This window comes from Lacerta agilis, chromosome 3 (assembly GCF_009819535.1).
Source record: "Lacerta agilis isolate rLacAgi1 chromosome 3, rLacAgi1.pri, whole genome shotgun sequence".
In the NCBI taxonomy this organism is placed as follows: domain Eukaryota; kingdom Metazoa; phylum Chordata; class Lepidosauria; order Squamata; family Lacertidae; genus Lacerta; species Lacerta agilis.
Window position 1 is genome coordinate 26,839,452 of NC_046314.1, and position 23,353 is coordinate 26,862,804.

At 44.4% G+C, this 23,353-nt stretch overlaps 1 protein-coding gene across 3 annotated transcripts in view; it reads left to right on the forward strand.

Annotated features, from left to right (window-relative positions):
* Window positions 1-1,225: 1,225 nt before the first annotated feature.
* GRHL1 (grainyhead like transcription factor 1) overlaps window positions 1,226-23,353 on the forward strand; it is a 61,416-nt gene continuing 39,288 nt past the window's right edge. The window contains exons 1-3 of one of the 3 annotated variants that reach the window (XM_033143089.1): window positions 1,226-1,447; window positions 16,209-16,395; window positions 20,824-20,894. In XM_033143089.1, the coding sequence (XP_032998980.1) occupies window positions 1,428-1,447; window positions 16,209-16,395; window positions 20,824-20,894 (278 nt within the window). In that variant the 5' untranslated portion in view covers window positions 1,226-1,427. Of the gene's footprint in view, window positions 1,448-3,525; window positions 3,707-16,208; window positions 16,396-20,823; window positions 20,895-23,353 lie in introns of those variants that run through there. The other 2 variants (XM_033143088.1, XM_033143090.1) reach the window with 2 other exon arrangements.

Genomic DNA, 23,353 nt, shown 5'->3' on the forward strand with positions numbered 1-23,353 from the left:
AAAATAAAATAGGTTTGATGTTGTGGTTCTCGAAGGGTGTTGCAAGAGGGGATGGCAACTGTGGCAAAGATTCAAGGGCAATCATAAAACATTAAAACATTTCAGTATACAGTAGTATAGTATAGTATAGTATAGTATAGTATAGTATAGTATCAAAAAATTTTTTTTTATTTGCAGAATATGGATATATTTTCCAAACGAGAGCAAGAACATCAAGTGATATGGAGGACAATCCTAGTTGTGTTTTCCAATATATTTATTATCTATTAAAAAAAGAGAAAAAAGTTTGAGACCCACTGTTGTTGTAATAATAATAATAATAATAATAATAATAATATTTATACCTTGCCCATCTGTCTGGCTTTCCCCAGCCACTCTGGGAGACTTCCAGTACATATAAAAACATAATAAAATGTCAGACGTTAAAAACTGCTCAAAATAATAATAATTTTGTAGGGTTTGGGTACACTTGTCTGAGAGATGTGAGCTACCTTGAGGAATTTACCAAGTGGAAAGGCCAGTATGTTAAAACAAAACGTATAATGGTACACCATTAAGCAAATAAAAGGGTTCAGGCTCGATTCAACAAAATGACGTTTTGGGGTTGTGGCAGTGGGTGGAGAAACCCATTACCTGCCCAGCACTGCAAGGGACAAAATTATTATTACCATTTTTTATTAAATTTGTATCCGTAGATCTCAGGGTGGTGGTGGTGGTTCACAACATAAAAATACAATATAAAAACACGAAATATATAATAAAAGCAAGAACAAGAAACATAATCCATTAAACCTCCTCCACCACCACCCCCCCCAAATTGAAAACTTCATTGTCCTATCCTTTAAGTGGAACTTAGGGAACTTGGGTGTAGCCAAGGGGGGGGGGGAGCTTCCCCCTAAATCAATCAAAATCAATACACATTTGAGGTTCTGCCCCCCCCCCCCCGCCCAAACAAAAGCCTGCTCTCCCCTAACAAAAATCCTGGCTACGCCCATGACGGCCACCCAACTTCTCCGCTTGACGCTTATGGGATTAAAAGCACGGTGATACTCTCGGCTGCCGAAGGTGAAGACACCCAAAGTTCCATTTGGAACGCTGCGACATCGCTGGCTCCGCCCCCTCCCCAGCCTCCTCCAATCCGGCGGTCCTCTGGGGCGTTTCTCCGCGGGGTTCCGCCCCGCCCCTCGCCAGCCTGCTCCGGGCAGCCAATGGGAGGCTGGGCAGGTCCGCGATTCCACCTGCGACTCCCGGGAGCCACCTGAGCGAGCGAGAAAAGCCGACAAAACCCGTTTGTGCGGCGGGCTGTGCGCTCCGTGTCCCCTCTCTCTCTCCCTCTCGCGCGCTTCCCATCCCCAAGTTGCCCGCGCCGCCGCCAGGATCCCGTCCTAACCAGCCGGGCCAGTTCTGCCACCCGCTGCCTGCCAGACATGACGCAAGAGTACGACAAGTAAGTGATCCAGCTGGGCAGACGGGAAGGCGAGGGAAAGGGGGTGAGTCCGGGCAGGTCCGACCGGTGCTTCTGCCCCCAACCCTCCACGCCCCCTGCCCAGACCTCCTCGCCGAGATTCCGCCCCCCCCCCCGGCCACGGTCCCTGCTGCTGCTGCTGCTGCTCGTGTGCAATTGCTAATAATGGGGATCAGGGGCGGGATGGGGGGAGTCCAAAATCTGGCCCCCTGTCGGAGGGGTTGGAAGGACATCGGCGGCACTGCCACCCCCCCCCCCCGCACAGGAGGAAAGAGGTGCAAGAGGTGGGGGGCTGGGCATTGGGGGGTCTCTTTTGGTGCTGGTAAGCTGGGTAGAGAGGAGGGGATGACAGTTTTGCTGTCGATTGAATAATAGGATTAAGTTAATTCGGAGTGACTCGCCTTTCTTCAGCTGCGATCAAAGCAGCAAGTGTTTTCGCTCTCCGCCATAAGTTTACACACACACACACACAAAAGGAAAACTTTGCGAGCGCCATGTGTGGGGGGATCGAGGCTGGTCAAAAATGGCCCATGTTAAATGTCCTAGGTGTGCGTTTTGTTTTGCTTTCAAGAGAATACTCTTCTATCAGGCCCCTACTCTTTGCTCCAAAAGCAACAACCTGATCGTTTGCGTCCCCTGCGTGTGTTGGCGAGTTGGATTTCCCCACCAGCTCCCAAATGCCTCCGGGCTCCAGCTTACTTGCTCTCGCCGGGCGGGGTCCCGCTCCGTAGCCGATACTGGTCGTGTGCGTGTTGGTCTCTACTGCTGGGTGGCTTCTTACAGCTCGGTCTGTAGAGCCTGAGACTCTTGATCTCGGGGTCGTGGGTTGGAGCCCCACATTGGGCGAAAGGTTCCTGCATGGCAGGGGGTTGGACTAGATGAACCCTGGGGGTCCCTTCCGATTGTACGATTCTTGGCTGATAAACAGGGAAGAATAAAAAAAAAAATCGAAGCTTGCTTCCCTTTCTCGGGCGCGGGGGAATTGAGATCTTGGTGGGAATCTGCATCGGGAGATCCCTGCGTAGGGATACGCGGCACGGGAAGCGAGTTCTAAAGGGAATCTTCCAAGAAAGCGCGCCAAGGACAGTAGAATTCCTTCGTGAATCCTAACTCCCTTGATTTCAGCTGGAAAGGGATCGCCCGTTGAAAACACAGCAGTGGGGAGTTAAAGGCTGACTCCATCCGGCACAAAAGTTATCCAACCATTTAGCATGCTACATTTCATTCTGTCGCCCATCATTTCGACAAGCTATGCAGGTGTATAGGGAGGGAGCCGTGGAAAGTTTTGGATTCCCTGACTCGTTCACATCCTTCTGCTTATGTTTCTGCATGATACGACTTGGCACCGATACCCCACCTGTCCCCTGATCTGTGTGTTGCCAATGTGGTGCCCCGTCGGCACACCCACACCAGCATCCCTTGGCAGCCCCCAGGATCTTGTTCCTCTCTGCCCACTGAAACCAGGACTTCAAAGGTGTTCTTCTGGCCAATAGATGGCCTTTTTCCAAGCCTAATTTTGGCATGGGGGCGGTTTATTGGTTTGCTGGCGAGGGAAGAGTCGTGGCATGTGCATGGTGGCCACAACAGTTTGACTTCTTTGCTAGTCGAAAGCTTGGCGACTCGTCCTAACCAACCTTGGCGCTTGTGTTGGTTTTGTCCTCTTTCCACTTGAAGCCACAGCTGAGAAGAATTTTGGCTTTGAAACTCGACTCCTCGGCTGGTCACTCTCATCTCCTCCTCCATCTCCATTAGTGCTGTGTGGGGAAGACTCGCTTGTCTGTCAGGAGGAGCCTCACGTCCGCACCTCTCAACAACAACAACAACAACAACAACAACAACCCAGCCAAGAACACAGAGGAGGTTCCGGACCCTCACTTTGCCCAAGGCTCTTGTGTCATGGCAGGAGGTTGGCGATGTGCGCTGCCGCCGCCGCAGCTTTTGTGTGTGCTTCTCCCCACCTCTTTTGAAGATGAGGGCTGGGCTCTGAGAGAGCTGCCTTAACTCGGGCATCATTACCTGAGTCACACACCTAAACTCTTTCTTTTCTTTAATGGCTTGAGCAAGGCTGCTCTTAATTTGAATAAGATTTTGCTGAGCATTCGGAGACTCTGGTCTGCAATTAGATCCTGATGTGCAGATTTATTCTGCAGGCATCACAAGGGCTCCTTTTAATGTCCTCTTGGAGAAAGGGCAGATGGATTTTTATGAAACTCATCCCCCAGGGAAAGCAGATTTGTCCAGGTAACACGATGTCTTCTTTTAAAGTGGGGGGTGAGAGTTGGGTGGGGTTGGAAAAGTGATAGACGATATTTAGCAATGCCTTTGCTCCGGATTTTGTGTTGCATAAGGATTCCTACATTCAATCTGTGATCGCTAGTCAGGTTAGAAGGTTTATGCGAGTTGTGGCATTGCTTTTCTGTAAATTGTGCTCAAGGCAAATTTGCAGCTGCCTCAGTGGTTCTTCGCTTTGTTTCAAGCTTATGCTGGGTGACATAACCTGTGCCATGTTCCCTCCCAGGACCAATTGTTCATTTTGCTTCAATCTCCTTGAAATCCATATCTGGTGCAGTTTTACATGGAAACATATCAGGTCTTGGTGGCGGTTATAACTACAATTCTTTCTTATTAAGGGTGCTTCCTTTTGGAGACAGATCACTTGTGCCCTTGGGGAAAGTGTCTTTTTGAATTGGAAGTTCTCAGTCAAATGTGATGCTTCATTTAACTTAATGCTTAATGGAAGGCATTTGAGAGCAGCAATGTTGATCAGTCAACTGCTGAGTATATAAGGACAACTGGCGTTTTGTCATCTTCCTGTTTGGCAGCGTAGCCACTCGTTGCCAGTGTGGTCTGCAAATAGAATAAACGTGTCCCTTCATAAGAGGGCATTTGGCTGTACTCAGGTGTACAGGAGGCTGTGTCTTGCTGCATATTCTAGCTGGGAACCAGGGAACAGCCATTGTATAGAAGGCTCTTTTCATAATGTGTTGGTGTTTGATGGCAGGGCTAAGACTTGCAACAGGAATCGCAAATGTCACTTTTAGAACAGAAGTGTGGTTATCATCGGGAGTCTTCTTGTTTTGCGTTGGCTTTGTCGGAGGCAGGATTTCATACGTTCTGTGGTATTGACTTTATTCAAAGCTGTTGAATTCTGGCCAGATTTGTGTGCAAGACTGATGGCATGCTAAACACGAATCTTTTTCTGAGAGAAAAAAACGGTAGAGTGATGTGGCTATGTCTGTGATCTTGGCAAATGTTGGCTCAGAAAAGTAAGTCCTGTATGAGATGGATGTGACTTTCGAGCACTGGGAATAGGATTGGGATATCAGACTGCAATCTGGAAGATGCTTTCTTCTGAAGAATGCAGCATTGCTCTCAGCGGGACTTTTTTTTACGGTGGGCACAAATGCTGGATTCCAGTTGCAATTTACAGCGGGGCATTTTATTTAAAAGTTTGTATAATAAGTCGTTATGCATCAGTTTACATTCTTCTGAAAGCTCGGTAGTTTAGAGCATGGTGCTGAGAACACCAAGGTTGCAGGTTCGATCCCCGTATGGGACAGCTGCATATTCCTGCATTGCAGGGGGTTGGACTGGATGATCATCAGGGTCCCTTCCAACTCTACAAGTCTATGATTCTATGATTAAATTGTACTTCCGTGGGGTAAACCATCTTGCTTTTGTTTTCTGCATACTAAACATTCTGTCCTTGTGCCATTTCTTCCTTTCTTGCAAGCTCACACAAAGACATGGATGAAGAACCTCTAACCTTCTAGATGTTGTTGGACTATAATTCCCATAATCTCTAACCACTGGCCATGATGGCTGCAGGGAGTCCAATAGTGTTTGAAGGGGCCACAGGTTCAGCATCCTTGCACTCAGAAAAAGTATCATATTACCCATTGCCATGAGGATAAGTGTGAAAATTGTGGATTCTTTTCAGTAGCACCTTAGAGACCAACTGTGTTTGTTCTTGGTATGAGCTTTCGTGTGCATGCACACTTCTTCAGATACACAGTCTGATGTGTATCTGAAGAAGTGTGCATGCACACGAAAGCTCATACCAAGAACAAACACAGTTGGTCTCTAAGGTGCTACTGAAAAGAATTTTCTATTTTGTTTCGACTATGGCAGACCAACACGGCAAGCCACCTGTAACTGTAAAAATTGTGGTGTTTGCTACAGGTGAGCAATCCATTGCATGTATACTCAGAAGTCCTACTCTGTTCACATGGAGCTCACTTCTGGACTGCAGCCATAGCTCATGGTTTTGTTTTAAATAATCCTGGAATTTTTCATACTGCCCTCCGTTCAGAGGTTCTAGTGGATTTTCAAGGGATTGCTAAATTAGATTTCACCATTGGTGGCAGAACTATCAAGCCCTAAACCTGTAAGGCATTTTTTTTTTGAATGGCAGATTAGCATTAAATAAATTGAGAGGGTAAGAAATTGAGAGGATCCCTTTCTCCAAACTACTAGCTCTTTTAAGACCATTTGGCGCGGTGGCTAAAAGTTTTCTTGCAGTCATTCCTATCACAGAGATTCACGTTACTAAGAGAAAGCTACTTGCAATATTCCGTAGTCCCAAAATGTGATGGATAGCTTAGGAAACATCTTGACAATCATACAGTTATTCTGCATCAGATGAAAGCCAGTGATTGTTTCTGAAGTTGGTTACACTCCAATGCTTGTTTACACTCTTGTTTGAACACCACCGCTTCTCCGCGAAGTACTTCAGCTTGGATTGTAAAATGAAAGTTTGTGCATGAATGGCCATAGATCAGCTAACTAGAGCTAGTTGCTTTATATTATATTTTACTTATTTCATATAATTTATATTTTATTTATTTCATATAATTTATACACCTCTTGATTGTAAAAAAAGCAAAACAAAAAACCTCAAAGAAGTTCACAAAAGGTAAAACAGTAAAAAAAAAAAAAATCACAACCATACAAAAGTTAAAATGATGCTCTCCCCTAGGAGACTTGCCTGGTGCCTTCATTAGCCATCTTTAGGCACCAGGTGGAAACGTTCCTCTTCAACCATGCCTTGGGCTGATTAATATCTTAATAACCCTGTTTAATCTGTTTGTGGGAGGGGGTGGGGGGTAGGGTTTCCATATTTCAAAAAGTGAAAACCCGCACAGAAAAGGGGTTTTTTTGGGAGCTATTTTTGAGGGAAATCAGCAAAAAATGACACTGCTGACATCGGTTGCCATACGCCTGGGACATTTAGCCGATTTCCAACCCGGGGACGGGTGGGTTATTGATTTGTTTGCCCTCTAGATGTTGCTGGGCTTACAGCTCCATTGCCACTGATGATGGACCATGCCGACTGCGGCTGATGCAAGTTGTAAGCCCAACAGCAACCGGTGGGCGCCAGGTTGGGGAATGCTAACACAGGTTTTTTTGAGTTATTGTTTTCGTTACGCATTTTTTATTTTTATGTTGTGAAAACCGCCCTGAGATCTACGGATGAAGGGTGGTATGCAAATTTAATAAATATAAATGAATGAAATGAAATACTAAAATGGATTAAAATTAGCTCAACTTTTAAAGCATCTGGGTAGGCTTGTCTAAACAATAATTGTTTTAGCAGGATGGCAGTACTGTACTCCATCTCCCAACCCATTCCTTCGCTACTACCTTAAACTGAAATAGATTGGGTGGTCAGGGTTCTGTTCTGTAGCAGGGTAAGGAAACTGGGGAACCAGCAGGTGGGTTGGCTGCCAGTGTGTTGGTCCTAATATAGTGGGAGGCAGATATTGACTGCAGAGAGATGAAAGTTGAAATGAAAGCAATGACCGGGTTGAGCAAGGGAGTCCAAGATTAGTGAATCACCATCATATTTTGACTGGTCCACTTTGTAGGAAAGCCACTGTTGAGTATTTTGCTATTGCTATCTTAGATTGTTTTGATGATTAATTTGCTGTATTTGTTGTACTTTTATTTTACCTGTTTAAAAAATAATGTGCTGTTCTCCATTTTGGAGCGTTCGGGAACAGGTGCTGTGGGTCAAAAGCGGTATATAAACAACCCAGAAAAATAAAGGCTTTAACACTCTTTGCCATGGGAGACTAAGCCTGGACTATACCACCACATTATCCCAGCAAGGCACAGAGCCCTTACGGCTGTCATGTTCTCCTATCTCTTCTCTCTCTTTTTGCAGATTATTCAAGCAGAAAACAAGGCAGTGGTTATGAAGTAATTGCACACACAATGGAAGACTTATTTCCAGCTCTTGCTAAATGCCTTTTAGCATTGTGTGTGCATAGTTCGCTGTGCCAACAGACCCTTCAGACTCTAAAACTTGACACAGGGCAGCTGTCAGAAATATACACATTTCACTGTCTTTTGAGAAAATACGGTCTCGTTTTTCCTCAAAGAACCTGCAGCTCAGGGGAGAGATTGAGTTACTGCCAAATCCTGTGCTTTGTTGATAGCTCTGAAGATAATTTTTTCTACGTTCTCTTTCTTTTTAAAAAATTGAGCATTTGCGCATTTTGTTTGGGGTGGATGGTTGCAACTAGAGGGGATGCTTACGAAAGCTTAGATTTTGGACATATTTTAATGTTATCGTTTGTTCCACTTATAATCTGAATGGTGGTGGCATTTGCCTGTGTGCTTTTTCATTTTAGGTTGAATTCTTCCCTGTGCCTTCTTCCTCACTGCTCCTAACCATTTACAGCAGAGGGAACACCACCCAATATGATTTTTATTTTGCCCTGATACTGCTCCCACTCCATGTACAATCTGTTATGTGTCTGTCGTTTGAGGAGTATGCACTTGTCACATGTTGTATGCATTGGAGTCTGGTTGGCCTGTTGATGGGGCAAAAGTGTGTGATTGGTGCAAATGACCTGAGAGAACACAAAGTAATTTCCCGCATACTCCATATGGGAAACTTTTCTCCGAACATCAAATGTACAGTTTACTAGGCCCAGTTTCATCTCTAGGAATTCAGTGTAACTAGTTTTGTCAGGGCTGAGCCTTCAGTGCCAGCCTGAGGGGAGACGAGGGACTGTGCCAATGGAGCAGACACACACCAGAGCAAGGGGGAATTGCTGTCGCTCAGAGGAAGCCTTAGGACAAGACTTTCCCTGAGCAACAGGCTTATATGCATTACGATGTATTTAAATTTGATTGGTTGGCAACTGAATTCTAGAGAGTTCTCTAGTAGCTCAATTGTGATTAGCTAATGTTGGAGGTAATCTAGTGAAGGAGAAACTTGATTTTATGTGAAGCAAGATGAATGCGTTTTAGAATCCAGTTCCCAGGATACTTGAGGACGAGGTAGTATGTGATTTTAATGTATGGTAGGTACAAAGCCTTTGGGGGAGAGGGGTCATGTTGGTTGTCATAGGCCAGGCACCCCCAACCTTCGGCCCTCCAGATGTTTTCTTTTTTCTTTGGTTATATGTTTTGTTTGTTTTAAAAATATTTTTATTAAACTTTTCTTGGTTTACAAAGGTATGCGCAATGTCTCTTTTTTCAAGTTACATTTTCCATAGGTCAATTTCGTTTGTTGAGACATTAGGGTTCCATTAGGAAGAAAAGGGGAGGAAGAGGTGGAGGGGGGGAAAGGCGGGTGGGGTTGGGGTTGGGAGGCGATGTTTCTAATTTGCTTAATGTATGTGTGGGGTTTTGTGTCAGCGTCGTTTGTGCGGGTTCTCTTTGCTATTTGCTTGTGTTCCTTTGGTGGTGAGAGAAATTGGGGTTGGCCTAGGGTGCGGTTGCTTGTTTGTGATTGGCTGTGGTGAACTTTGTTTTCGTGTGTGTGTGTTTTTGAATCAGGTTAGCTATATTGATTCGTATGGTGTTGGTGGATTCTTGTCATTGTCTTGTTGGCCCTCCAGATGTTTTTGACTACAGTTCCCATCATCCCTGACCACTGGTCCTGTTAGCTAGGGATCATGGGAGTTGTAGGCCAAAACTTCTGGAGGGCCGCAGGTTGGGGATGCCTGTCATAGGCCAACCAAGAACATTTTTTTTTTGCAATTGCTTTGCAAAATAAAATGAAGGCTTGCCCTCTAGATGTTGCTGGGCTTACAGCTCCATTGCCACTGATGATGGACCATGCTGACTGCGGCTGATGCAAGTTGCAAGCCCAACAGCATCCGGTGGGCGCCAGGTTGGGGAATGCTAACACAGAACAAGATGTTGATGCAGGGCAGGGGAGAGGACAGCGGTTCCCCTTCCATATTACTAAATACGCATTTTGTGAGGGAACAAAGAGGAGTACAGCATTGCACCGGTCTTGCACAAATTTTGGGAAGCCCTGGTGACTGTATGGGCAGAGCAGCCAGATTTCAAATTAATGGTTCTGCCCATATTCCTCAGCACGGCTGCTGCGCCTCCCTTGCTTGCTGGTACAAGGCAGCCTCTAGTTTTGCAACATAGCAGCCTAGGGAGGAGAATGGGTCGGCAAAAGTGAGTAGTGATGGCATGCTGCATCGAGAGGCGGAGCACCCTGATCCTCTCCCACTGACTCAGAGGCCCTTAGAAAAAGTATCCCTGGTGATCTCCTGCTTGCAAATCCTATTTCAAGGTCAAATCTCTCTGATCTGGATCCACAGAACCTGATGACAAGAGGCTGAGAAAGGGCGTTTGTATAAGACAGTGTCTTATATTTTGCCAGCTTGTGGCTCAGGCATGCTAGGGAAGGGGAAATAGCATTTATTAATATTGATATTAATATTAGAATAGATTTATATCCCACTTTTTTTTCTCCATGGGGTTCTAGGTGGTGGACATGGTTCTTCCCTCATCTCATTTAATGTCCCCAACAACCCTGTGAGGGAGGGTTAGGCTGAGAGGCAGTGACCGGCCCAAGGTCATTCAAAGAGCTTCATGGCCAAGCGGGGGTTTAAACCTGGTCTCTTAGGTCCTACTCTAACCACTGCACCACACTGTCTTTCATTGTCACTCATAGAGTGACAATAGCAGAATGAAATGTGGACTGCACACAGGCTTTGTCACATGTGATTAAAAACACTCCTTAAAAGCTTATTTCTTTCTATTCTATTTTTCCTGGTGCCAGCACAGGAAAGGCCATGGTCTCGTTACTAGAAAAAATTCATATAGCACTTTCCAAAAAGGTTTTTAACTAGTCCATGTCATAAAGGAACCAAGTGCCTTAACCAACTGTGGTCTGTAATTTGCTGGTCCCAACCAATGTTGCGATGTTTTGGGTGGTTTGCCCTGAGTTTCTTTACCTCTCCCTCCTTTAATGAGGCAGGCAAAGTTCCTTGTTTCATCACTGAAGTGAGCAGATTTGCACAGCAGCCCAGGAGGGTTAGGAATGGAGCTTGCAAGCTGCATTTTCCCCTCATTCGCCTTGTCACTGGAACCATCATTGTTACAGGAGGCCAGACTAGGACCATTTCTGGATAGCAATAGCCTGCCCTTAGACTGGAAATTGCAAATTGCTGTGGTGCAAATCCTGGCAGGGACAACGGGCTGCGAGCATAGCACTCCCCTACTGAAACAGCTTCACTAGTTGCCAAGCTGTGTTCCAGGTCTAATCCCAGGTTCCTATTTCAATGTTTAATCCTCTAAATGGCCTGGGACCCAAATATCTGCAACAGCATCTTTTCCCTTATCGATCTGCCCATGCTTTAGGTTTTCAGATGAGGCCCTCTTGGTGGTCCCTGTGTGGTGTTGGGAGCCTGAGGAATGGCATTTTGAGTGGCAGCTCCTTGTATGTGGAACTCGCCTCCCCCCCCCCCCCCGAGGTGCATCCAGCACCATATCTTCAGGTGTTTGGTTAAGGCTGAGGGGATGCCTGCAGTGCAGACTTTGTATTCAATGTGGCATCTAGTTTGGAATGAACACAAACCATTTTATCTGCCCTTTGCTTGGAATAGTAGTTCTTGGTGGTGTCCAAGGGTGTCCATTTGACTAAGTTTTACTTGGGAGTCGGCCCACTGAAATCAGTGACTGACTGTGACTGGGTTAGGCCCATTTATTTCAGCAGGCCTACTTTGAGTAAAAAAAACTTGATCAAATTCCACCCCATACCTGTCTATGTCTTACTGGAGTTGCCGATCAGCAGAAAGTTGCTTTTTGTTTAAGACCTGCTTGTTGGTTTAAATTCCCGTTCTGTGTAAGTGTGTAGGTGTGTGGAGGAGAGAAATCCGAAATACCTGTGCTTTGTGACCCATCCACAAGGTTCCCTGGGCTCTGCAGGCTGGTTTCTATTCCTCAGTGGCAAAATACAAAGCAGCATGAGCTGTTACAAGCAACATTGTTCTTTGTCAAATGCATGAAGCGAACTGAGAATGTGGTTCGTTTGTGTGTATAGAGTAAAAATACAGCTATAGGTTTCCATAAGACTTTTGCTTCAAGGACTGATGGTATCTTGCGTTTCATGCAGGTTTCATTCCTCCCCTACCCGTTTTTCAGCCCCTGGCAATATTTTAAGCAAAACTTAAATTTTGTCTTAAATACTAACTAACCTTTGTGTATGCTGAAGGGGAAAACAGTGTTTTAAATGGGTGAGAACCCAGATCTGGCAGTATTGATTCAACAGCAGACCCTCCAAGTGTCCCTATTTCCCAGGGGCAGCCCTGGATTTACAGAAGCCACCCCAGTTTCTGATTTGATCCCGGAATGTTCCGCTTTTCCTTAGGACATCCCTCTTTTCACTGGAGAAATGTTGGAAGGTATGGAGTTATGCGACCTCTGAGTCAAGGAGATAAGTAACTATACAACCTTTAGAAGACATCTGAAGGCAGCCCTGTATAGGGGAGTTTTGTAATGTTTTATTATGTGTTGGAAGCTGCCCAGAGTGGCTAGGGCAACCCTATCAGATAAGCAGGGTATAAATAATGAAGTTGTTGTTGTTGTGGAATAGGATGTCCCTATTTTCATTGGAGAAATGTTGGAGGGTATGCATCAGCTGAGACATCTTCTTGCAAAAAGTACCCCCCCCCCAAAAAAAATTACCCTTTGCCTAAAAATAACTTCTTTTTGTTTTTTTTTTTATAAGAATTTATTGGCATTTTTCTATAACAACATATACCCACACCCACACCTACAATTAAACAAATGCAAAACAAATAAAACAAATACAAACAATGTCAAGTTTTCTTATTGCATCTTTCTAAAAGAAAAAAAAAATTTCTATTTCCATATCTTGACCATTGACTTCCCCTGCCTTTTCACCTTCGAATTTATATCCTTAATCTATTTTATAACCATTTCTCCTGAAAAAAGAAAAAAGAAATTAAATTCAATTGTATAGTTACATTCAATTATATCTTCACCATTTTACTAAGAATGCATCGTCATAATAATACCTCGTCATAATTCTTCTTCATTTATTCTTATCGATTTCTTATCTTAATCTACATCTTAATCTTACTCCTCTTAATCCATAAACTTAATCCACTTAAATTCACTTTACTTATACTCCACCTCACAGATCTTCGCAAATCATTCGCATCAAATCTATCTCTTCTATCCTTAAGATTGCTGCTAATAACATAAAAACTTGAAATATCTCCTTTCATGTTCAAATAAAAAATATAACAAAATATTGTTGACAGTATTCACCCTCCGATTTCGATTTGCCATATCAGGCTACTTTAAGTTTTACTTAATGCTTCACCCCACACCCCCTCTGTCCATTATTCTTCTCCTGGTGGCATCAGCACTGAACTTCCATGTAGCTTCCCTCTCCAAACGTCCACAGATCCAGGCACAGTCCAAACCTCTCCTTGCCACGAGTTCAGAGGTGTCCATCTCATCATCTCTCAGCTTCTTCGGTTCTTTGTAACATTCCTTTTCTTCTTGTAAATACCTTAGTTCTCTGTCCCTGGCCCCCGAGCTCACACCTCGGGGACTGGATATAAGAAATCTTGATGTCGCCTTGGGGCTGCCACCCCCAAAAAGCGAATTTCTTCTCCGAAGTAGCTCACTCATTTCTCTCCATCTTTCCATCCACCCTCTCAGCTCCTTGGCAAGGCTTTCTTCCAAAGTGTCAAAAGTTTTAAAAGCCTCCTCTGTGGGCAATTGGTTCCATTTCAGACCCCCACACAAGACTTTGACTTTTCTACAAAGCAGTTCCACCTTCAAGGCAGTGAGTCTCTGTTCATCCGTTAGTCCAGAGTTCAATACCAGTTCAAGGACGAAACCCAGCATACTGGCAGAGGAGGAGGAAGTGGGTGTCATATTTCTGCTCCCCTCTTTGTTCATCGCCATTTTCCTGAGCTGGAGCGCAAATACCGCAACTTTAAATGGAGATATTTTCCTCTAGTTAGCTTCCCGAAAAAAGAGTTTGCCAGTCTCATGTGTCAATTTTAAATACATTGTAGCCAGTTCTGTAGCAGTAATCACTCAAATTGGTTAGATTCTTAAGCTCGAAGGGAGGGAGGCAGGCTGCCTTTCTCCTTCCCCCCGGATCGTTCCAAAAGCACGATTTCTAATCAGATTCTTTACTCACGACCACCGGGTTCCTTTAGCTCCATTCTTCAAAGGTAGAACTTAGACGCTCACCGCGGGCTTTGTCGCCGCATTTGCATCCCGGTTGGGGCATGTCCCCGAAGCCCGGCTCCGTTGTCCCTTCACCCCCACTCCCCCTTTACAGGGGGAGCGAGGGAAGGGTTCGGAGCCTCCGCGGGCGCTGCCGGGGAGCCCAGGGTGCGGGACGCTCTTCCCGCACCCCAACCGGAGCCCCGCTTTGCGGTAGCGGGGCTCCTAACCCCCGGGATGGACAGGGCGCTTCGGACCCGAAGCAGCCCTCGACCACCCGGCGATTGCGTCGCCGCCGGAAGTCAAAATAACTTCTTTTTGAATGCTCCGAGATGTCCTCACATCAGACTAAGGCTGGTTTCCAACCAGCTCTAAGCCAAAAGTAAGCTCTTTGGATACTACTTTGCTAGTGGACATAACCCAGCACATGCTTGCTTATGGGCACATTAAGACCTCAGAGTAAGTGGATTTAGGGAACTAAGTAAACAAGGCGCTTTATGAGTTTATTCAGCAGTGAGTCACAGCTAATGAAAAGCTTCAGTTGAAACTGGTGCTTTGCAGTTATTGGCCTGGGTCCTTTCTGGACTGCAAGTAAGTCCAGGAAGGTTATCATTTTGATACTGCTTTTACACAAAATTTGTGCAGAGAATGAATGCATGCGATACTGAAGGTCTACAGGCCTTGGGATAGCTCTGGGTCATTTGTGTTCCAGGGATGACCAAAAGCCATTGGTATTGCGTTGTCAACCTCTGGCATTCAGAAATCAAGATTATAGTTTTAAAACACTTTGAAATGTTTTGTTTATGCCATTGGCTTTTCAAATATAGAAGCCTCAAATACACTAAAGACTTCTTCTGAAGCTCCCCCCCCCACAAAAAACACACACAACCTAGGTGATTTATTTTTATACTTTAAATATTATAAGCTTGGGACAAAATAACTGGGAGGTCTTCGTTCACTGTCAAAGCACGTGTCTTAGACTGCAATCCTGTATGCATTTACTTGGGAGTAAAGCTCACTCAACTCAGTGGAACTTGGTTCTGAATGCATAAGATGGCATTGTTAGAGACATACAAAATCCTAGGTTAGACCTGTTGTCTGGTTCCCAGGAGTTTCAGGCATTCAAATCAGACATCTCTGAGTTAGATAGGCCAATCATCTGACTAGTTACAAGGCAGATAGTTTAATGTATAATTAAGCTCTAAGCACAATGCCTCTTGGAAAAAATATCAAGATAAAAGTTTAATTAAAATTCAGTTCATCCTCTCCCAGATCTCTTTAGAGCTTGGTCAACAAAAAGCTAGTCTAAGTTGGAGGTTGTGCAATTCTTGGTTTCTTTCTTTCTTTCTTTCTTTCTTTCTTTCTTTTCTTTCTGAAAAGGAGAATGGAATGTTTATTAAAATATATGTTCTGAAAGCTTAGGTGGTAAGTTCCATCATGGCTGGAGGGCAGCCAATGAGAGGGCCTCTCTGTTCCCTTCCTGCATAATGATATATCCCTAGCAGTAAACAGTGATTGGGCAAGAGGGTGGAAGCAGTTTGTTTGAGTGTGCAAGCCCTTTGCATTGCTTAAAGTGTTCCAGATAAAACAATGAAGTACGGTATTTCCGAAGAATTCAAATACTGTGATTCTTCCTCTTGTTTTTAGTTATATGAAGTCGGAACATGATAGGCTAGCAAGCCTCTCCACCAGAGCAAAGAACAGCAACATAACTGCATGTTCAAAATGTAGCCTTCAAGAAGCACACCAGAGCTTTTGAGAAACTGCGTTTCTATCTCTGCTGCTGTGTGCAGTGGGAATTAGGAGACCCTCCAGAACATTGTCTCAACGTACCCAGGGCTCATCCACCCACTCACTTGGCCTGTATTCTGACTGCATCTTGTATTGATTAATCCCCCATCGATACAAGTTTTTTCTCTTCATTTTGTGGGTGTGCCTTGCAAAAATCCAATCTTACACGCTGAATCAGAATCTTACCAGATGTGCAGAAAATCCGAAGAGGGGTTTGGCTTAAGTGAGCCTCAATTCAGCAGGTAAGGTCGGATTTTTTGCAAGGCACAACTGCGGAACAATGAGAAAAGTTCTTGGACTTGCCTGGGGCAATTAATTGGTACATAATGCAAACAAAATGTGGATGAGCCCTTAGTTGGGTTCCTTGCACAACCTCACATGCGTGGTGGAAGTGCTTAGACGTGTGCACGGACCTCTTTGGGTCCCAGCCCAAAGTGTGTTTTGTAATTGTGTGTTTTGTTTCATCTCCCTCTCTATGAAGCAAAAGGCCAGTTTTGGTTCTTCAGAATGAAACGCTCTACTCCCAGAGGCGGCCCTACACCAGCGAGGATGAAGCTTGGAAGTCCTTTCTTGAAAACCCTCTTACAGCAGCTACCAAAGCCATGATGAGCATCAATGGGGATGAGGACAGCGCTGCTGCCTTGGGACTGTTGTATGACTATTACAAGGTAACAACGTTGGCCCTTGGCTAGGACTCGTAAAACACGCCAGCAGAGTGTGCTTTGTTGTTTCGCGTGCCTTCCTTAAAGGGGAGAAAGGCCATGCCTTTTACCACTTATCTGGGAACATGATACAGCTGCTTTTGTAATGGCTACAAATAATAAAATAGCAACTTCTGGTTACATGACTCCAAAAGGGAAAAAAAGTATTGGATAAGTAACTTTTCCAGTTATCTAAGAGACCTGTTCTGGAATCTCTCTTTAACAGGGCAAGGCGTTGGTAGTAGTTGGCACACTTTCTTTTGGGTTCTCTCTCTCTCTCTCTCTTCCTCCCTCCCTCTCTCCCTCTCCCTCTCTCTCTCCCCCCACTCTCTCTCTCCCTCCCCTTTTCAGTGATGTCCAGTGAAACAGATTGGCAGGGAAATGCTCCTTCACACAGCATGTGATTGATTTATGGAATTCCCACAGCCACACAATAACATTGAACCCCCCCCCTTTAATGCTCTTAGACATATTCATAAAGGACATGCCTATCAATGGTTCTGTGCATAACACCATATTTCAGAGGCAGCAGGCCATTTACTAGGGGGCAGAGGCAGAAGAGGTCTCTTGCCTCCGCCCTGCCCTGCTTGTGGGCTCCCAAAGAGGCATCTGATTGGCCAGTGTGGAGAAACAGGCTGCTGGGGTAGATGGTTTGTTTGGCTCATCCATTAAAGCTGCTCTTAAGTTTTGACTTGTCCATGCCCAAATTGTAGTATATCTCCTGGGAAATGAGCACCTAATTCTTTTTCTTTTCAACCCACCTTCCTTATAAACAACTGCATTGATGTAGCTCTGGAAGGTTTCCTCATTCTGGGTTTTCCTTTAGTGGATTAAATGGAAGAGGTGCTAATCTATTAGAAATGTAATGTATCACTTGGTTAAAGCTAAGCTGATGTGTGGAGTTCTCTTCTACCAGATGCAGCTGCAGATGCGGTCAAGGCCCTTTTGAATTAAAGTCGTAATCAGGGACAGCCTTGTGAGGAGCAAATCAGTACCCTATGTTTGCTCACATCTTCCTTTTCCTCTTCATGGAGTCAGGAGAGAGTCTCCAAGCGTAATCCTCCTTTGCCTTGCTCTGGTAGCTTTGCACGGTCTTGTGCTTTATACTAGAAATGAGTAGGACTCAAATTCCCATCAAACCCACCACCACTAGTCATTGGTCAGGAGTGATGTGGGTTGCATTGCCAACAACATCTGGAGGGCTACAGGTTCCCCACACCTGATTTATGTAGAATTGCAGCAGTTATTGATATTGTGCACCCAGTGCCATGTGCCTTTGGACTTGACCAGAGCATGTCCCATTCTGTTCCTCTTTCCAAGAATCTGAATGCTTCCCAGTTCCAAACCTGAGGGTGAGAGAGCATGGCCCCTCACCCTTGGTTGGCCAGGTTAATAATAATAATAAATAATAATAATAATAATAATAATAATAATAATAATAATAATAATACTTATTTATACCCTGCCCATCTGGTTGGGTTTCCCCAGCCACTCTGGGCGGCTTCCAACAAAATATTAAAAATACAATAAAACATCAAACATAAAAAAACCTCCCTAAACAGGGCTGCCTTCAGATGTCTTCTAAAAGTCAGAAGGTTGTTTATTTCCTTGACATCTGATGGGGGGGGCATTCCACAGGGCAGGCACCACCACCAAGAATGCCCTCTGCCTTCAAAAAGAGCTCCTTCAACTCTTAATAATAATAATAATAATAATAATAATAATAATAAATTTTATTTGTATCTCGCCCTCCCTGGCCAAAGCTGGACTCAGAGCGGCTAACAACGAGTAAAAATAGCACAGTGTACATAAAATAGCTGTGTAAGTGCCCAAATTTATAGAACTGAGGGGACATGGAAAGACTGTTAATTATGACCTCCAGGGCAACAGAGCCTCATGTTAACAGTGGTCCCTAAAACTAGTGTCACCCACTACAACATAGAATAATAATAGAATTTCAGAGTTGGAAGGGACCCTGAGCATCATCTAGTTCAACCCCCTGTGTAGCCGGGATTGAACCTGCAACCTTGGTGTTATCAGTACTACACTCTAACCAATGGAGCTATCCAGGCTCAGTTCTGTGCTTTAATATATGCTTGCTCTGAATACCCAAAAACCAGTCAGACTGGCTATAGGACTTGAGGGGCTACTGGTCTGATCCGTCAATGCTGTTGTCCAATCGCCACCAGCTCTTAGCTTGTAAATAATAATAATAAAGCTTTCACAAGACTTTCATAAGAAGAGTTGTATTGGGCAACAAGAGAAACTTAGCTTTGCAGCTGTGGGCTTTGGAAGCCTCCTTAACAAGCATGCATAATAATAATAATTAATAAATAAATAAATAATTTATTATTTGTACCCCGCCCATCTGGCTGAGTTTCCCCAGCCACTTATCTCTGTGCAAGAAAAGGTATCACCCTCAAGATTTTCTACAGACAAATCATCGTGTTAAGGTTGAGCTACTACCTACTAACTGGGTGTGTTTGCATTACCGTAAATGTTTTCTTTTTGTGCTTTGTGTGGGTGTAAAGAAAAACAAAGCCAAGCAGACAGATTAAGTTGTAATAAGTTAGTAACCACATTTTAGCTTGGCACGTCTTCCATACCTCCCTGCTCCATTTGGGACGATGGCGGCGGCAGAGTGGAGAATCAGTGGGTTAAGGAATACTGCCCTTTCTCTGCTTGCCCTGCTTGTGACCCCCCCTTTTAATGTGCACGTCCACCCCTAATGTGATATAGTGATTCAAGTGTTCAAAGCCCCACTTGGCCATGAATGAACCTCACTTGGGTGCCCATGGTGCTGTCACTGCCTCTCAGCCTAACCTACCTCACAGGGTCGTTGTGGGATTTACATGAGACAGCAGAGGACCAGGTACACTGCCTTGAGCACCTTTGGAGAGAGGGAAAAAAGGTGGAATATAATTGCAAAAAATAAATAAATGCAAATAAGGGATTAGCTTGGATGCGTAACATGAGAATTTCTGAAATGTGTAAATTAGCAATGAAAGATCCGCATTCTGGAAATTGCAGCCCCTACTTAGAATCCTAGAATTGTATAGTTGGAAGGGATCCTGAGGATCATTGAGTCCAACCCCCTGCAGTGCAGGGATATGCAGCTGTCCCATACGGGGATCAAACCTGCAACCTTGGTGTTAGTAGTTATTAGCTCTAACCAACCGAGCTATCCAGGCTGACTTCATGGTTGACTTGCAAGGGAACTTACACTTTTGGTTCTGTGTTCTTCCACTGCCCACCACCCTAAACATATGCAGCATTTTAATCTCTGTCTCACTCAGATTTGCTAAGCTTGTGCCAAAATCCATTTAGTATAGTATTTAAGAAGTTGTCATCAGCTACACTGTCATTTACGTGGTGCGAGGCAAAATGTTTAGGGTGTTGCTGATACAGCATATTTCGGAGCTGGAGGATGTCGAGCTAATTCCACCGCATGTGAAAATTAGTTTGTGAATCTAGTCTTCAAAGTAGAAACTGGCAACTCTTGAAATTATGGTTTCTGCTTATATACTTCACGCTTTATTTGTTTCAACCAGCCTTTAAGCCAGTGTTTCTTAAGAGGGGGGGGGGAAGTGTTATGTTTGCATTATTCAGAAGCATTTAGCAACTTACAGACACAGGAATGAGAACCTCGTGCTTCGCGAGCAGGATTTGAAATACGAGCAATTGTAGAAAATTGATACTGTATTAAACAGAAGAATGTCTTAGGTGAAATGTTTATTAGAATACAGTATGTAAATGGGATGGGATTAAGAACAGCATGGAGGGAAAGATGGGAAGTCAAAGTTTAAAGAGAAATGCATAAAAGATTTGGAATCTGGAATTCATATGTAAAGATTTTAAAATTTAATTAAAAAATTGACCCCCCATCCAAAAAGGGGGGGGGGAAGAGACCTTGTGCTTTAAAAGGGAAGGGTTGTACCCAGAAATGTTTCTCTTGGACTAGAACCATTGTAGTCAGTGGATAATTGCTTTCAATTGGACTACTTTGAGCCTGACTTAATCAAATGCAACCCAGGCTTCGGAACAGAGGCATGGAGGAAAGAGTTAGAATTTTGGAAGTTTACATGATGCTTTGCCATGATGATCCCAAACCTGTATGGGAAGCAGTTCTGCGACTTCAAACTCATCTTTTCTGTTAGGCTTGGGACACAAGGTAGAGGAGATGACAAATCAAGTTACTCTCCGCAGACAGTTGCAAAGCCAGAATCAAAAAGCCTGTGCCTTTAAATAATACCAGCAGTAGGTAACATATCTCTTGTCTTTCCCATTGCTGCTTTGTGGTAATGCTTTGAATTCAAAGTGAACTTGCTTATATAATGTTCTCCTACTGGGTTTCAGTTCATTAATTTGTGTGTTGTTGTTTTTTTGTACTTGAAGGTTCCCCGGGAAAGGAGAACGTCAGCAGTGAAACCAGATGTTGATCATTCTGACCAAGAACATGGCAAAAGGTTCAGTATTCAAACTTGAAATGCTTTTTTTATAAAAAAAGAAAGAAAGAAAGAGATAAAGATAGTTGGAGGCAACAGCATCTCGAAGGCCAGAGATTCCCCATCCCAGCTCCTCAGGTATCACATGAATGAAGTTGGGCCAATGGTATCCACTTTTGTCCTTGCCTGGTAGCAGGCAGAGCAAAGTAAATAGAGATGAGTATGTCCATGTTGGCAGGCCTGGCCATTCACAAGAGGAGAAGCACTAGAATGCCTAGAGACCTAGGAGTTCTCTTTGTGGCCAGGAACCCTGTCTGTCAAAGTAAGAGCTGCTGTGGAAGATGCAACGTAAGTTGAAAAGTTGGAGGTGCATGATTAGTTTCAACCACGTCTTTTTCTCGATAGCTCCAGGTTGCCACAAACTTATTAGTAATGCTCCCATGATGGAAACACATATATTGGAAAGATGTAGTTCTGCCTGTCCTACGTGGAATGTACCTATTGATGGGGATGTCTTCAGCCTAGGCTTGGAAAGCCATGGCTGCACATCAATGGCATGATTGCTTTTAAGGCAGCTTGTGAATGGGGTCAAGGCACTGTAAGACAACTTAAAAGGACAGCCTGTTCATTTCCCTTTACTCTGTCTGGTCCACATCCACTCACCCAAAATGGGTTGGCCCACATCATTCAAATTGTAGTGAGGTAACGGCAGGGAGCAGGTGGGTATGTGCTAGAAACAGAGTTGCTGAAGGATGAGGGAAAAACCCGACACCTTTACAGGTAATGATTTCTCCGGTACTGGATGTATCAGAATTATTGCATCGTTATGTTGATGCGTAAAATGCACTCCATGTGAATTTTCAAGCTATTTGTGTGAATAGTCTTCGGCTGCACACATTTTATTCTGAAATCAATGGAGACTGAGTACTTGCTTTTTCTACATAGTCCACACACGATCTAGTTCTGTTGCATTGTTTTTTTGCGCATCCCGAGAAACGGGAAATAAAATTTCATTGCAGATTTATTCTGAGTTACCCTGCAGGGTGTCCATTTGAAAAGAGATGCAGGTGGTCCTGATAAATTGGGGTGGGGGATGTATCCATGCATGTCCAGCGGTGTTGTGGGTCATACCAAGATGGCAATCACCACTTCCTTCGTTCACCCTGTGCCTGGAGGAAAAGGCACGAATAATGTAATCAACGGGGAGGGTTTACAAACATGTATCAAGTAATTACACATGGCTTCGTGGATGGCAGGATCTAGACTAAATCGAGATTGAAAGCAGCATGTTGAAGATGAGCATTAAAGATTCTGGATTGAGAAAAGCTACATTTTTTGTGCTACAAATGTGTTGGTGTGTATGCAGCCGTTCTCTCACCAGCGTACAGTATAACCAGAACAAGAAAGCTGAGTGGAGGAAAACTCAAATGCAATTTGAACACTGGTGAGGGCTCATCATCAAGTCTACCTAGCGGCAGTGAAGGCAGAAAAGAAGCCAGACTTTGCTGCTCTATTGCATCCACATGGTGCTGTCCGACAGCTTTTCCAGGTAGTGCGGGACCATTTATATTCTGGCCTAAAGGAGGTGGCAGAACCGACAGTAGTTTGCTGTGTCTTGTTTGCAAAGCATTTTGAGGATAAAATTGCTTGCATCCGCCAGGACTTGGACTCCACTGTTGAATCTCGAGAGGTTACCCAGAGCACTGTCTAGTCCTGTTACGTTGGATGAGCTTCAATTAGTAAGGCTCAAGGATGTGGACAAGGTGCTTGGATCAATCGGGGCAACCACTTGCTCTGTGGACCCTTGCCCCTCTTGGCTCATAAAAAAAAAACTAGCAGGGATGGGACAGCTGGCTGGGTCAGGGAGGTGATTAATGGCTCCCTGTGAGAGAAGGTGGTCCCTGCCAGCTTGAAGGAGGGAGTAGTAGAATCATTCCTCAAGAAACCCTCATTTGGAAAATCTAAGTAATTATTGGCCAGTTGCCAATCTCCCCTTATTGGGCAAGATTCTTGGGTGGGTGGCTACAGACAAGATCCAGGCACTCTTGGAGGAAACTGATTTTCTAGATCCAGTTCCATTGGGGTTTTGACCGGTTTTGGCACAGAAACTGCTTTGGTCACCCTGTATGATGACCTCTGTCGGAAGAGAGACAGCGGAAATGTGTGCTTGTTTGTTCTTCTTGATGTCTCAGTGGCTTTTGATGCCATTGGCTATGGTAGCCTTCTGGAGCGGCTGTCTGAGTTGTGGGTGGGTAGCACTGCTTTACAGTGGTTCCAATCCTACTTGGATGGATGTTTCCAGAGAGTGATGCTTGGGCCCTGTTAAGCCTTCAATGTGGGGTTCTTCAGGTTTTGATTTTATCCCCTGTGCTGCTTAATATCTATACGAAACTGCTGAGTGGGGTCACCTGAAGTTCTGGAGTATGTTGTCAGAAATATACTGATGACACACACTTCTACTTCTTTATATCTGCAGGTGT